The following is a 16667-nucleotide window of genomic DNA, read 5'->3' as shown; positions in this document are numbered from 1 at the left end:
GATTTTATCCACAGGGAATTGATTGGATTATTGTGGTTTGCTATTGATCGATCTCATGTGAGTGACAGGTTGTCCCGCCCTCACGCTAGAAAACATGACATCACAGAAGAGATGTCACTGACAGGGAGGGGGAAGTTACTTGGATTATCCCTTTGACGCGCATGATCACACCTCAGCACATCATATACATTGACAACGTGTCATTCATACAAGACACAAAGTGTGTAGGTATTAGATAACTATAAAACTATTATTTTTCCACTTCACAAATAAATAATTTATGATAAAAACAGCAATTTTCCATAAAAAATAAGAATTCTCATGTTGACTTTAACATTAGTTAACTACACACAGTAACATGAACTAACAATTAAATAAAACAAATGGAATACTTCTAAGGCCCCGACCACACAGAACACGTTTTTGCAGCGAGAGGCGCCTCTTTTGAATAGATTTCTGTTGGCAGAGAGCGTTATGCCACTGGCGGCGCACGTTTTAACCGCCTGCTGCACCTCGTGTTTTAGAAGGAACGCTCTGAGCGCCTGAAGTTGAAAAAAAATCAATGCTGCGTCCCAATTCGCCTACTTATACTACGTCCTAAAAGTATGTACTCTTTTTGTGAATAAAAAGTACATACTTTTGAGTGTGTAGCAGAAGAGTATGCAAGCTTTGGGACATACTGCTTCGTCATCTTTAACGGACTCTGTTGCTTAGTTACGTGCGTCCCGTCACCGTTTAAACTGCCCTGTCAATCATCATCACAGTTCAAATCCTCCACATTCAATTTAATTTCCTACCGTATCGGAGAGAAATGTAATCGCACGTTGATCTGCCATTCGTGGGTCTTTAATGCAGAGACTCCTCTCATGTGTTTGCAAAGTTAATGGCCAAACGTATCATTACAAAAGTTCTCAATGCTGCTGCCGGTGAAATATAATGAGGCTAACATTGAATAAATATCTTTTGTCAGGTTAAATACTGATAATTGCTCACTCAAACCCCTTTATCTAATCCTCTCTACTGCGTAACCATCATGTTTGTAGTTTTTTAACACTTTTTATCCACGTTTGTAGTTCTAATCGAATCCTCGTCCATCTCGCAATGGGTTGTGGGCAATATCAGCCGTTAGAGTGCGCATCGATCTGCACTTCGAATTCTGACCGGAAATAGTAGACCATACGGGAATCTTTGGAATACTCTTTTCAACATACTATGATTTGGGACATACGAATTCTTTTTTCAAATACTATTTCGTACGGATAGTATGCGAATTGGGACGCAGCGCAACTCTGAGCGGAAAAGCGTCCAACGTCATCGCGTTTTTTTTCTATTGTCCAATCGAATGAATGGAGAGGTGGACCTTCCGTTGTGGCATCCGTTACCTTGATGAGACTGACTGGACTAGCTGATTCAGGGGTTTCCTAGCAACATGAAAAAAACCTGCAGCGCACTGCTCTTTTCTAAATGAAAAAAACGTTGACCAATAAAAGGCGGTGCGGTGCGGTGCGCCTCGCCTGCTTTAGGTTCGAAAACGCGTTCTGAGTGATCGGGGCCTAAAGCATTTATTAATCTTATTGTAAATTCATAATTTAGTTAGTAATACACTTTAAAATCAAATATCTGTTAATATTAATCATTGGATATGAGCTAATATGAATAAACATTAAACATTTATATTTTTATTAACTCGTGTTAACAAAGATCAATAAATACTGTAACAAATGTACTGTTTATTGGTAATGTTAATGAAAAATGTCAGGGGAAATATAGTTTTAAAATGTTTATTTTAATCAACAGAGAATTTAAAATACACTTTCACTCATATTTAGGTGTGCAGTGTATTTTTGTGCTAGTACACTATCCTTAACTTTGCAACTAGTTTCATCAGTTTATTTAACAGTGAACATGAATCGTTTCATTGTTATGAGGTTTAATTTGGGCCAGAACATTGATGGAAAGGAAGATAACAATATACAGTTTTGCTGAAAACAATAAATCTTCTGGCTATGTCCAAAACCTAGTGATCCGCCTTTCTGTCTTCCTACCTAAATGCTGTTCTTTTGAATGTTCCATTCTTCAACGAATCCTGAAAAAATCTATCACGGTTTCCACAAAAATATTAAGCAGCACAATTGTTTTCAACATTGATGATAATAATAATAATAATAGATGTTTCTTGAGCATCAAATCATCATATTAGAATGATTTCTGAAGGATCATGTGACACTGAAGACTGCAGTAATGATGCCGAAAATTCAGCTTTGCATCACAGGAATAAATAACATTTTAAAATATAATTATTAAAATAGAAAACAGTTATTTTGACTATACATTTTAAATATTTGACAATATTACTGTTTTTACTGTATTTTTAGTCAAATAAATGCAGCCTTAGTGAACACAAAAGACATCTTTCATAAACAATTTAAAAATCTTACGGTCCCCAAATTTTTTAACGGTTGTCTACATCAGGGGTTTTCAAACTTTATGATGCCAATGACCCCCAAATATGATGAACCTTTTACGAGGGACCCCCTTCCTATCTATTTTATATATGAAAAAAACATAGTTAGATAAATAGTAAGAATGACATTATAAATACAACATATTGTTTCCAAACTTAAATGAGCTATAATTATAATGTTGGATGCATAAACCTGAAGAAGATAATTTTAAATTAAAAATGTATTATGTAAGCAACTTTCACAATAAATGTATGCAAGCAGCTTATGTACTGCGTTAAGAAAACTGCCTTACATTCCCAGTGAGCAAGATAAAGGGGACTATAGTGAGAAAAACTCCCTAAAGATACAAAGCAAACATATACAATTCTGGGAAATATGTATACGGCAAGAAAATAGAGAAACATTTAGAAATGAGACTTTATCCATTTTTTCTTTGTCTTTTTATTCTCAGAATTTTTCTGGGGACCCCTTAGAACCTTCTAGAGGACCCCAGTTTGAAAACCCCTGGTCTACATTATCTCGCACTGTTATAAGAAAAGTCTGAATGTATGTGGGCAGATCCCTAGGCTTTAGAACAGAACCTGTTTTATGCCTCTCTTTCTTTTACCTCCTCTTTATCACTTTCACGGTGGTAGTTGATCCGGCTGAGGAATTTGTGTCCGGACGTGATCCATTCTTTCTGAACCAGGCCCTGGAATCCAGCCACAGTCCTGCAGTGAGGGTCACACATCACCTGCACCAGACTGCAGACCACACAGTTCATGTCTCGATCCTCCGGCTCTGAGGAAACACAGAGCAAAAACCAATGCTTCATCTGATTATTCGCAATACACTCCAGCTTTACACCTTAAGTTTGAAGAGTGGATGAGGGTGTTTCATCGCCCTCTCGTGGTGTCTCTCAGTGTCTCTGCTCAGCACACATGTGGTGAACAGGCTTTTACAGTGATAGATGGGTGTGTCAGCCTCATCTGAGAAACTCGTTCCTGAAGTTATTCACTGGTTGTCAAGACACACCGAATATTGATGTGTATTGGAGGGCAGCTGCGGGTCACGTGGAGAAAAACAAACGTTTTAGAGGACTGTAAAATGAAATGGGAATTTAAAGAATTGAAGGGCACTGCCAGATGTCGCTGTTGGTTGGTTTATGGGTTAGGAAAAAGAATAAATCACAACTGTGTGGTATGTTTTAACTTCTGCTAAGAGTCGTTAAAAAGAGATGAAATCCTATTGTTACAAACTGCAATCTTACTTAGTTTGCGATATGATATATAAAGATTTTGAGAAATGCAGTTAAGGATCAGATTTCAAGTAGCATCAACATTGGCTTTGAAAAAAATTGCAATTGAGTGCATTATGAAAAAAAGGCCAAGACTTTTGCTAGAATACTCAAATTTAAATAACTGGTGAAAGGTAAAATTACACTTAGTTTACACATTTTCATTCATCATATTATTGAAGTAGAATTTCTTTGTAACATTAGAAAGGTCTTTATTGTCACTTATGATCAATTTAATACATACTTGCTGCATTAAAGTATTATAAAAAGGACACATTATACTTTTTAAAATTTTTACCTTTCTTTAGTGTTACGTCACAATAGTCCTCATTTAAATAATTAAGCATATGCAAAATAAATGGACATGGCCTTATGGGATTACATTCCCGTCTAAGGCTGCGTTCACACTGCAGGCTGAAACGACCCAATTCCGATTTTTTTGCCCTTATGCGACCTGTATCTGATCTTTTCATGACAGTCTGAACGACACAGATCCGATCTTTTCAAATGCGACCCAGGCCACTTGGGTATGTGGTCCAAATCCGATACATATCCGATCTTTTGAAATGCGTCTTCAGTCTGAACTGCCAGGTCACATGTATCCGACCCGCACGTCGTTGATACGCGACAAACGTCATAATTGTAACTCCCGTTCCTTACTCCAGTCCAGTGGTGGCGGTAATGCACAAGAAATAGTTGCTAACCGCCAATAAAAGAAGAAGTACGCACCTGTTGCTAGCCAATACACTCCAACTCCAACGCGTTTCTGCACTGTTATGGGCCGCCGCAGACGTGTCTCTTCCCGTGACAAAGTTAGCTGAAGGCACTCGCAAACATAATTGAAGGTGGATCTGGTCATTCTGAAGTTACTGACGAATTCGGTATCAGTAAAGCCACTCACATCAGTATCCCACCACTCCTGGCTGCGACTCCGCACACACACATTTCTCTGTACCGACGTTGCTACCACTGCTCCACAAAACGCCATGGCCAAAAACCTTGCTCTCCTCCTCTTTTTTAATTTTCTTCTTAACATGAGAAGGTTGTAATGGTGCTGGCTCCGTTGCGAAAATAACTTTAATAAAGCTAAACGAACTCCAATGCTGACACCCATATTTGGCTACTTCCGTAAACAACAAGTGACGTCGTTGACCGTTGAGTACTCTTCTGCGCATGCGGGTCACTTCTGGGTCATTTCACGTTCACACAGGAGATCACAAAAGGTCGCATTTAATTGGAAATGTGAACGGCCTTGCAAAAAAATCGCATTTTTTCAAAAAATCGGAATTGAGCATTAAGCCCTGCAGTGTGAACACATCCTAAAGTATCTTATTTAAAAAATAAATAAGCATGTATCAGAAATTTAAAAACAACAGCTTCCCTCTTCGATTGATTGGTTAAAGGAGCTGTCAATCTAGAACTAGTGGACCAATGGTGGCGCTTAAGCTCGCCTTAATTTACATGAAACGCTAACTGCAATATTTGGAAAAGCAAGCGCAGAACGTGGAAAGAAGAGCGAAGAGAAAAACAGCACACGCGTACAAAAAATAAAATATGAGCGCAAAATGTAAGAGAGCACAAAATAATAGAAATAAAAACAAACAATTTTTAAGAACATATAAACACAAGTTAAAGATTTGAGCAATATCAATTTTAATGCATTTAATGTTTTGATTCATGCTTGTTGTTTTTTTAAATGCGCTTTCATTTTTCAATTAACGTTTATTATATTTTTATCTGTGACCACATTGTTTGCTATTCTGATCATTTTGCATTCTTTTTTCAGTTTGTGCAGTGTATTTTTACATGCGTTTTAAAATGTTTTATTCATGCTTATGTTTTTATCCGTGACCGCAACACTTTAGACAGGAATTGAATCCCATAGGGCCTGTTAGTAGTTTGCTGAAACTCATCATTATGGTAAGGGCATGACACGCTCGAAGCGGTTGACATCACATCACATCCCATCCCATCACATTAGTCCAGCCCACCAATCAGAGCACATTGTGATTTATGAAGGAGGGGCTTCATAGAGACAGGAACTAAACAGAGCGCTACTGACAGACTGGGAAGAGAGGTGCTGCAACAATGTCAAATACGTGAATTAAAAAAAAAAAAAAAGGGCTTTAAATCACTTTTGAACAGTAGTGCACACTCAAAGGCCAAAGGTTATATTCGTTTATGTTTTCTCACTGATATTCAGCACAGATTGGATTTTGCTGTATGTGTGTGAACAGTAAAGACACACATGAGTCATTGTGTGCTCCTGGGGTGCAAAGTTCAGAGTCAGGTCAGATGGTCGTTAATGATCAGTGTGACTAACCTTGGAGAACAACAGTCATGTGACCTCCTCTGAGCAAACAAGCGACCTCTGCGGCTTTTCTCAGACAGCACCTGTGGAGACACAATCACATCAAACACAGCAGGGTAAAGCACACAGACAGTGTGATACACTGATAAAGGCAACATCAAACACATCACACTGGAAATAAAAGTTCAAATTTAGTGCATTGCATTGTGGGGGGTTCAGTATGCTCTTTTGCATAACTGCACATTTTTAGCAAATGCAGTGTAGGTCTTCCAGGTGTTTTATGCATAGACGAGATTCACATGCATGTCCATACTATATGGTGCAGAAAGAGCAATAGTGGTATGCTAGTCAGGAGATCAGATAACATTTCTTCATGATGCATCCAAAGTGTGATATGGTTTCAATTTATATTCATATCATGCACACACACACACATATATATATATATATATGTATATATATATACCTGGTATAGTCAAGCCAGCGAGTGCTTTCAAGTGTGGAGAGCCACTTGTCATCAGGTACCGATACAGATGATGAAATATCTGTAGGGCAGAGAGGGAAAAAAATGCCTTTTATTGACTGACACATTGTGAAACAATACTGGTCAATGGCTAATATATAAATATAATTACATTTTATGATGTAAAAATAAAACAAAAATGTAACAAGTGTGGCTAATAAATAAATATAAATAATAGATAGAAATATAAAATGCACAATTCACATCACAAAATGTAATTATAACAAAACAACACGTACATAAAATTTCTCAAATTAAATTAAACACTTATTTACCACATATTAGGTAGTTATGAAGCACAAAGTGAAAAATGAGAGTCATTCTCTATATCAGTGCGCACAGTTTCTAAACTCCATGAAATGCCTCGATTGTAATCTTGAGTTTTCTTCCGGGAACGAACACATCACAATATTCCTAATTTAATTATTTATGCATTTTAATAATATTATGCATATGCAAAATAGTCCAGCCGACCAATCAGAGCACATTGTGCTTTTCGGAAGGAGGGGCTTCATAGAGACAGGAACTAAACAGAGCGTTACTGACAGACTGGTACGTTTGCCAATATTTTTTAACTCAAGGGGCAACTACAAATGTACATTTTGCTGTCTTTCTTGCACAGTCTATGCCGATAATCTCACAATGGCCAAATATCAGCCTGGCTACACTGAACCAATTGGAATTTTCCAGCATTCTATGGTATTATGCAACTGACAATGCAAAAATGCAGCGCACACTAGAAAAATGTGGAGAAACAAAAGTCTGTGGTGGGACTGGGCGAGCTGCTCTTTGAACTCGCACCACTATGAGGAATGTTGCGGCCAGTGAGGGTTCAACCACAGGAGGAATGTGAAGCCAGACAAAACAATAAGACTGTATCTCTGTAAGACTAAAATTGATCTTTTCAAGCAATAGAAGCTCTTGACCTTTGTACACAAAATCTTCAGATCCCCACCCAAGTCTCCCAGTCTCAAAACAGCTGTTGCACAAAGTCACAACATTTAACCGCGAATGACGAAAGACATTTTCAGTCTCAGTTTGGAACAACAGTGACTCAACAGTGACTAAATGAAGGAATTTTCACTTTTGGGTAAATTATTCCTGAATTATTCCTTTAAAATAGGTCATATTATGCCCATTTACAAAGTCTTAATTTTGTTTTTGTGGTCTGCTTTCATAATTGAATGTTCAAAAAACATAATTTTTCACATATTTGACATTGTTGCAGCTCTTGTCTTCCCAGTCTGTCAGTAACGCTCTTTTTAGCTCCTGTCTCTATGAAGCCCCTCCTTCCAAAAAGTGCAATGTGTTCTGATTGGCCAGCTGGACCAGTGTGTTGTAATTGGTCAACTGCTTTGAGCGTGTTTGGGAAATGTCACGACCCTTGCTATAACCACAAGTTTTAGCACACTACTACTAACTAATAATGACGTGTACATTCACAGAAGGAAACTCAAGACTACAATGGAGGCGTTTCAGGGCGTTCAGAAACATTGCTTACTGATATAGAGAATAACTCCCTTTGGAGTGACTTTGTACTTGTAACACTGCAGACTTTTTTTCATGTTCAAACAACAACATTACACACTAAAGAAAGTTGAACATGTAAAAAAGCCTAATAAGACTCCTTTAAAATAAAGGGGTTTTGGATGCTGATGTGCTGCTGCACCCATCAAGCTTGCCTAAGCATCACTAAGTTGGAAAAACCAGCATAACCCAGCCTGGAAATTTAACCAGGGTATCATCAGGTCATCAAAAATCAACTCAAAGTACTGACCGCCTAGACAAAGAGTCCGGAGTCTCGTGTGAGACAGTTGGATATCTGCAGGTGATGGCATTTCCTCTCCCAGATCCACAATCACACACAGCTGCTGACCGCCAAAGAGCACCGACTCCAGGTTCCTGAAGATCACAGACAAGGGCTCTGTTTATCGATGAATGCTTGACTGCTGCTAAGGGATGTCTAATCTTGAAAAAAATAAAATGACAAACCTAATGTCGTCCTTCTCATGGTAGATGTTATTTTGGAAGCTGGCCATTCGCAGTAAGTCACTGCCGCGAGGATGTCGCCAGCACCATCGCTGAGGGGAGTTTAATTATTTATTATAAATGATAAAACAATACAAATTTGACATTCAGTAGACCAAGCTGTCCCATATTAAACAGCCGAACACACTTGTAAACCCTAAGGGTTTGAGTGGAGTAAACTTAAATGAAACAAATTAGTTCATTCAAATGAACTTTTATGAGTATTTAGAACTTTCTTTTTCTTTTGAGTTCTCAAAACTGACACATTTTGAGAAATCTGAATTTTGTTCATTGTTTTGAGTTTTATGAACTTGTTTCTTTTAATTTAGACAAACTTATATTTAACTGAAACTGGGCTTGGATTTCTATTTCCCAGCATGCTTTGCCACTGCACTCAAAAGTTTTGCTAAGCTAATTTAGAAGAGTTTCAACTTTCTGTTATGTGTGGGGGGTGGGGGGTGTTCCCATCATGGTGACGAGTGGAGCATGAGATTAGTTTGAGAACAGATATATGTTAAATGTCCTATATTGCTTTTATCATTCAACTATGCCAATGCTATCAAAGCATTGTGTTACCTAGCATTTACTGAATTATCTAGTTAAAGGGATAGTTCACCCAAAAATGAAAATGATCCCATGATTTACTCACCCTCAAGCCATCCTAGGTGTATATGACATTCTTCTTTCAGACGAATACCATCAGAGTTGCATTCAAAAATGTCCTGGCTCTTCCAAGCTTTATAAAGGGAGGAAATGGCAGTCCAAAATTTGAAGACCAAAAAAAGTGCATCCATCCATTATAAAAGTAATCCACACGACTCCGGGGGTTAATAAAGGCCTTCTGAAGCGAATCGGTGGGTTTTTGTAAGAAAAATATCCATATTTAACACGTTATAAAGTAAAATATCTAGCTTCCGGCGGACCGCCTTCTGTATTCAACTTACGAAGAAAGTGTAACGCCTCTCGCAGTTCAAAACGCTTATGCCACGTCCAACGCCACTGTTGCACCAATTACGCTCTTTCCGTAAGATGAATAAAGAAGGCGTTTTAATATTATACATATTTCAATATAACTCTGATTGTATTCATCAGAAAGAAGAAAGTAATATACACCTAGGATGGCTTGAGGGTGAGTAAATCATGGGCTAATTGTCATTTTTGGGTGAACTATCTACGGTGGCCCAGTAGTGCACAACACAACGAAATATAAAAAGCAAACATAAGTTCACAACACAACGAAAACAAGCCACAACACAACTAAAAAGCCACAACACAAATAAATCAAGCCACAACACAACTAAAAAGCCACAACACAAAAAAATCAAGCCACAACACAACGGAAACAAGCCACAACACAACGAAAAAGCCACAACACAACGAAATCGAGCCACAACACAACGGAAATGCTCCCAACCACTCGGGGGAACTCGGAGCGCTGTAAAGTTGCCACTGTTCTATAGAGTCGGCAATCTTACAAAGAAATCAATACCACAATTAGTTTTAACAGTATGTAGGCTAACCATTGTTAATCAATATGAAATATTAATTTAAAATCACCTACATGCATTATAGCTGCATATTTATGCTCGAGAATGCTTTGACCCGATACCACGACGCTAAGGGAACGTCTACCAATTCCACCAATTGGTTGAAACGTATAATTTGTATGAATTAAAATTACTTTTAACATTTAAAAACAGACATGTTAAAATTCCACAGCTTGATTGTATTGGTAAAATTGACTTAATAATGCACAACACAACATTGGAATTAGAAAATAAAAAAAAACCCTGTTAATTTAATTCATACAAATTATGTTTCAACTTGGTGGAATTGGCAGACGCTCCCTTAGCGCCGAGGCAGCGGGTCAAAGCGTTCTCGAGTATAAATATGCAGCTATTATGCATGCAAGTGATTTTTAATTGATATTTCATGTCGATATACAACTGCACACTTAAAACTGATCGTAGTGTTTAAATATTTGTAAGATTGGCGAATCTATATAGAACAATGCAAGGAAAACTAACTTTACCGCACTCCGAGAGTCCCCTAGTGGTCGGGAGCATTTCCGTTGTGTTGTGGCTATTTCGTTGTGTTGTGGACTTTTCGTTGTGTTGTGGGTTTATTTTATTGTGTTGTGAACTTGTGTATGCTTTTTAAATTTCGTTGTGTTGTGCACTACTGGGCCACCGTAACTATCCCTTTAAAGCTAGCCAAGTTTCCAATACTAAAAACCTTTAAATTGAGATTACATGATAATTTTAAGTTAAATGTATGAATTTACTTACTCAAATCATTCAAGTTAAGAGCAATTAAAATGTATGAGTACAAAAGAAAGTTCTGCTTACTTAAACTTTGAGTTTCTTAACTTTAAAAACTAAATAAAATAATGTGAGGTAAACACTTAAATGATTTTTTATGTTATATTAAATAACATCCTTGCTCTTCCCAGTGTTGTAATGGCATTGAATAGAGACGATTTTTTTAAGCTCCAAAAAGCGCATCCATCTATCATAAAAGTAGTGCATACGACTTCAGTGGGTTAATAAATGCCTTCTGAAGCTGTCAATATATACTTTATATTTTTTAAATATGGATATTTTTCTTGCACAAACCCATCGCTCAACTTCAGAAGGCCTTTATTAACCCACTGGAGTCGTTTGGATTATTTTTATGATGGATGAATACACTTTTTGGAGCTTCAAAAACTATTTACAATTACATATATTATTTAATATAATAACTCCAATTGTGTTAAAGCAGCATTAGGTAGGTTTTGCTCTCGGGGTCCCCCTACAGTTGGGAAACAGTATTGTCCTCTACTACTGTCGTAAACTGTCATTCTACATCAGGGGATGCATCGCACGTGCATTTGTTGACATGACAACCATGATAGCCCTGAACACTGCTGGAGTTCACATTCAGGCGTTCTGCTTGCGTCGCGTGTGAAATGTCTTCATCCCAGGTATAGTGGCATATGTTTCAGCATGTCATATGAATATAATTTCATGGGTTTTATTTTTTTCAAACGCCAAATGATCGCGATGCTCACGTTTACAAGCCAGCGTCATTATAGTAGCCTAGTCTATTGGTTCCCGTTTTACAGAATCTATATGATACTTCAATTCAATGTTTGAGTGGTAGGTAATAACCATATATCGTCAATATTATAATATCAAGCTACCATAGATGAATCTGCAAATTTGAAAAATCGATTTGCATTATAGCTTGAGGCAAGACAAATAAACAAATATCACAGACATGTTAGGTATCCTAAAATATGATTTTGTATGTCTTATGTATTTACTTGCAAGAATGTAGCCCCTCCTCCTCCAGCTCACGCCAATAAGCAAACGCTGGCCCAATGTTGATCCTCGTCCTGCCTTTAATCCGATCACTTTCTCGTTTCCTCTTTTTGCTTTCCTCCGACAAAACCTTTGCTTTCTTATTTTTCTGTGCTGCTTCGGCCATGACTATAACATCCGGCAAACAAACGATAGTTGGGCTCGGGCTCGCACGTCCGAATTTAAGGAAGTGGGGGTGGTGGTGGAAGTGACTTATATGCCGTAAAGCAGTCGAATTTTGTAGTTCTTTTTGTTCTCGGGTTACTACCTGAAACCCGAAGTTTAGAAGTACGATTAAAAACGATACAGACCCCGTCAGGCTATCGCAGACGTGTCATTCAACCTATTGTAAGTCGATGTATCATCACAAGAGTCTTGAAAATATATTATGAAGGTTGAAAAGTTACCTAGTGCTGCTTTAAGATGAAAGAAGAAAGTCATATACACCTAGGATGGCTTGAGAGTGAGTAAATCATGGGATCATTTTCATTTTTGGGTGAACTATTCCTTTAAAGTCATATTACATATTACATTTATGGTAATATTATGTCTTTTTCTGAAGCTTGACAGACTTACTCTTTATAAACTGTCAATGTATAGAAAATACCTTTGTAAAATTTCTTCAAATGTTCCCTTTTTAACATAGAAAAAATAGAATGCACTTAGGGAAAAACATGATGATGGGTACATGATGACCATTTTAAGTTTTGGATGAACTATTACTAAGGACAACATGAAACATCATTCAAAGACTTTACTTTTGCAATGTGACACATTTTAGGTGAAACAAAGTTCTGTGTGAAATGTGATTTTATCCTTAAGTTCATATCATTTTGCCCTGCCCTGCAGCCTTGGTAGAAAGTATTTACATTATGATTACGATAACAATATAAAGTATTATGAAAACAAAAGTTAGGAACATTCCATTTTGGAACATTCATTCATTGAAGAAGTAAATAATGTCACATTTAATTTCATGTAGTGTGTGTCAAGGCACTCACTGGGATGCGTCCCTCGTTGAAGTGGGCAAATGTTTTCTTGAGCTCCGTGTCAAGGACCCTCTGAGGAACCACATTGAATCTGGGCAGACTGCAAGAACACAGAAGGAAAAAAAGTGTGAGCAGTTTCCACATGCGATTATGATTGGATATGCTTGTGCAAACATGATATTATGTGGTGAGCTCACTGTACTTGCAGGCACAAATAGATATAGACTTAAGTTTCTACTCTAGAAGATAATAGATTTTTTTTCTATATATATATTTCTGAAAAAAGTCTTATCAAGTCAGCATTTATCAGGTCAAAAATACAGTAAAAACTGTGAAATATTACTACCATTTAAAATAACTGTTGTGTATTGTAATATATTTTAAAATGTAATTTATTCCTGTGATGCAAAGCTGAGTATTCAGCATCATTACTCCAGTCTTCAGTGTCACATTATCCTTCAGAAATCATTCTAATATGCTGATTTGCTGCTCAAGAAACAGTTCTTATCATTATCAATGTTGAAAACAGTGCTGCTTCATATTTTTGTAGAAACGGATACTTTTTTCAGGATTATTTAATGAGTAGAAAGTTCAAAAGAACAGCATTTTTTTTAAATAGAAATCTTTTGTAACATTATTAATGTATTTACGGTTACTTTTTATCAATATAATGCATCCTCGCTCAATAAAAGTATTAATTTCTTTACAAAAAAATATTATGTGTGATGTTCGGAGGGGATTGGTTTGGGGATTTGCTTTTAATGACCCTACAAAGTTCAATTAAACCATCAAAATATGAGGAAAAATATATATATTTTTAAATATTTTAAATAGGGGAAGAACAAAATACTTAACTTAGTATTTATCTGACAAAATTATTACGCAAAAAAGGGGCAACAGGTTATATTTTTATGCAGAAACAAATGCACACAGCTCACAGCACATAGAATTGACTACAACATAATTAGTTATTTCTAATATTTCATGGATCGTCTCTTATTTTTGTTCATAATTTATTTGTATGACTGCCTGGCCAAAATTATGTCCACCCAATTTGACATGATTTAATCATTCAAATAAAACAATTGACTTCACCACAACTATGCAATATATTGCACAAAATCGTTGACACATTTTTATAATTATTAATAATAAAGGGTGAAGATGTGAAGATTTTGGCCACTACTGCACATATAGCTGTTATTTAACTTTATTACTTTGTATATAAAAATCAGCAAGTGTGGCCAGTTAATGTTTAAATGATAACTTTTATTATTTAGCTTTTTTTCCCCATCCAATTTGTGTAAATTGTCTTAATTTACAAAAATGGGATGAGAAGTATGAATTGCAATTTTAACACACAAATGGTTTTTCATCTTGGAGTATGTGTGGGAACAGCATTTAGTAACCGGTTATGAAACACAGAACATCAGTCGTGTCTAAAAAGCGGAAAAACACCCTCTAATGTCAATACAAATCTGAGCACAGGAGGTCTGAAAGCGGATCTCTACCTGGTGGACATCTCAAAGCGGTCATTGACAGAGCTGACCCTCCAGCCGGTGGCACCTGTCCTCTCCAGCTCCTGCTCCCAACCCAACGAACTCTCAAACCAGTTCATGGCAGGGTCACGCCTCCTGTTGCTTAGGAACTGCTTCATTTCTATAGACGGCATAGAGAGGCATTGAATGTTTGGATTGGTTACAAGATCCGGATTATGTGCAAAACCTCCCGATAGCTGCAAACTCAATTTGCTTGCTAGAGAGCAAGTGGACTGGTGCAATGAACATGAACTGACTACAAACAAACCTTGACAAGGTTGAAAAAGGGCTAGAAGGTGACCTGTTTCAGATTACTTTCCATTATTCATCTGGTTGACGGTCACTTTCCTTCTCAGAGATGTGGCTTTAGCTCACATTTCCTTCTATGATTCGTTTGAATGTCAAATATGGGGGTCACATAGGCTACAACAGGGAGAAAACTATGATATTTGAAAATTATTCAGCTTTTTGAAAATATAAAATCACAATATTTATGTATTTGCTCTGAAATTTCTTGAAAAAAAAAAATGTTTCGGCCATTATAGCAAAGTAGATTCAAAATGTGTCATGCAAGATGTAAAATACAATAACATATTTATACAGCTCTGGAAAAAATTAGGAGACCACTCCAAGTTCAGAAATCAATGTTAAGTGGTCTCTTAATCTTTTCCAGAGCTGTATGTTTTCCACACTAATTTTCACTAAATGACCACAAGAAAGAATCACTCATTTCCATTTATATTCATCTGTATAATAATACTTAGTAAAAATAACATCTAGCTCATTATTAAAGGAACATTATTGAGTTTTACCGTTTTCGACGAAAAATTAAAAGTTGTGATTTTCTAGGCCGATATGGCTAGCAACTGTACTCTCATTCCTGCGTAATAATCAAGGAACTTTGCTGCTGTACCATGGGTGCAGCGGAGCAATGATATTACGCAGAGCCTTTTTAAATAGGAAAAATATTGAAACTCTTTGGTCATTTTTGAGTGAGATGCTAACGGTCTAATCAGATTCAATGATCAGATCAACTTCACATATTATTCTAAATTATAAACATTGCAAAACATCTTCTGACAACCCTCAGGATTCTGGAGTCGCAATGTAGATAAGCCAAAAATAATATCTACAGCTTATCTTTATCTATAAACACAGGATTTGATCTCCTCGCTCGCTTTTATCAGTTGTGTCTCATTACACCTGGTAAAAATGCAGAAGAGGTTGCAAATAAGTTGACAGATGATTATGGCAAAAGTTACATCCTGGCTCAATCGGTGTTATCTGATATTAAATGTGTCAAAATCCATCTGTATGTTATTTTCTAAAGGACAAAGTGTTGATATAGAGCAGGATATTTTCCTTTGGGGAGAGAGATTATAAATTATTTCAGAATGTATATACCTAAGGGTACATCTGGACTCCTGTCTTGGTTTCAAAACCCACAACCTAACTTGGCAAATTTTAGGTTTATCAGAAATTCTTTATCAAATGAGGCTGCACAGATATACTTTCACTCTATGATTCTTTCTCATATCACTTATTGTTTGACAAGCTGGTCTAACACACATTCCATAGTTCTAAAACCATTGGATTATTGAATTATTATATAAACAAGCACTTACATTTAAAAAAAATATATATATATATTTAGTTTTCACTACTGTTCCATTTTAAATAAGTATAACCTGCATAGCTGGAAAAGACTCATTAAGTTTAAAAATGTTTCTTTAGGTCATAATATTATGCATGGTTTAGTTTTTCTTTTTCTTTTCTCTTTAGTTTTTAGGCCTAATAACATCTAGCAAAGGGACTACCAATGAAAACTAGCCAATGGGCTAATTTGGGTACATTTACATTCATGAATGTTGATTAATGTACATTGCCCCTGTTTGAAATAAAATAAATTACAAAATTACAAACATAACGGCTTTTTGCATTGATTATTAATAACTCACCAATGCTCCCCAAAGCAGCATTTTGGAAGGAGAGGATGGTCCCAGGTTTCAGTGGCTGGTAGGTCTTAGCAATGGTATACGTAATCTGAAAGCAAGTTAAAGTAGTGAGGCAGTCATTAGTATGTTGATCAACAATAAAGACTTGAAACATATAACAAGTATGCACTGTAAACGCAAATACTTCAAGCTCAAGGTAAGCAGTTGGGATGGCTATGCTTTAACTAGACAACCTGGT

At 36.6% G+C, this 16667-nt stretch overlaps 1 protein-coding gene across 1 annotated transcript in view; it reads right to left on the bottom strand.

Annotated features, from left to right (window-relative positions):
* mtmr11 (myotubularin related protein 11) overlaps positions 1-16667 on the bottom strand; it is a 52770-nt gene that overhangs the window by 8382 nt on the left and 27721 nt on the right. The window contains exons 6-13 of the mRNA XM_079837352.1: positions 16433-16517; positions 14448-14595; positions 12949-13036; positions 8568-8656; positions 8353-8477; positions 6519-6597; positions 6065-6135; positions 3073-3245 (exon numbers count right to left, since the gene is read on the bottom strand). Of these exons, the coding sequence (XP_079693478.1) occupies positions 3073-3245; positions 6065-6135; positions 6519-6597; positions 8353-8477; positions 8568-8656; positions 12949-13036; positions 14448-14595; positions 16433-16517 (858 nt within the window). The remainder of the gene's footprint in view (positions 1-3072; positions 3246-6064; positions 6136-6518; positions 6598-8352; positions 8478-8567; positions 8657-12948; positions 13037-14447; positions 14596-16432; positions 16518-16667) is intronic.

The sequence above is a fragment of the Gobio gobio genome, assembly GCF_949357685.1.
Source record: "Gobio gobio genome assembly, chromosome: 15".
Classification (NCBI taxonomy): Eukaryota; Metazoa; Chordata; class Actinopteri; order Cypriniformes; family Gobionidae; genus Gobio; species Gobio gobio.
This window is presented reverse-complemented; position numbering and strand designations above follow the sequence as displayed.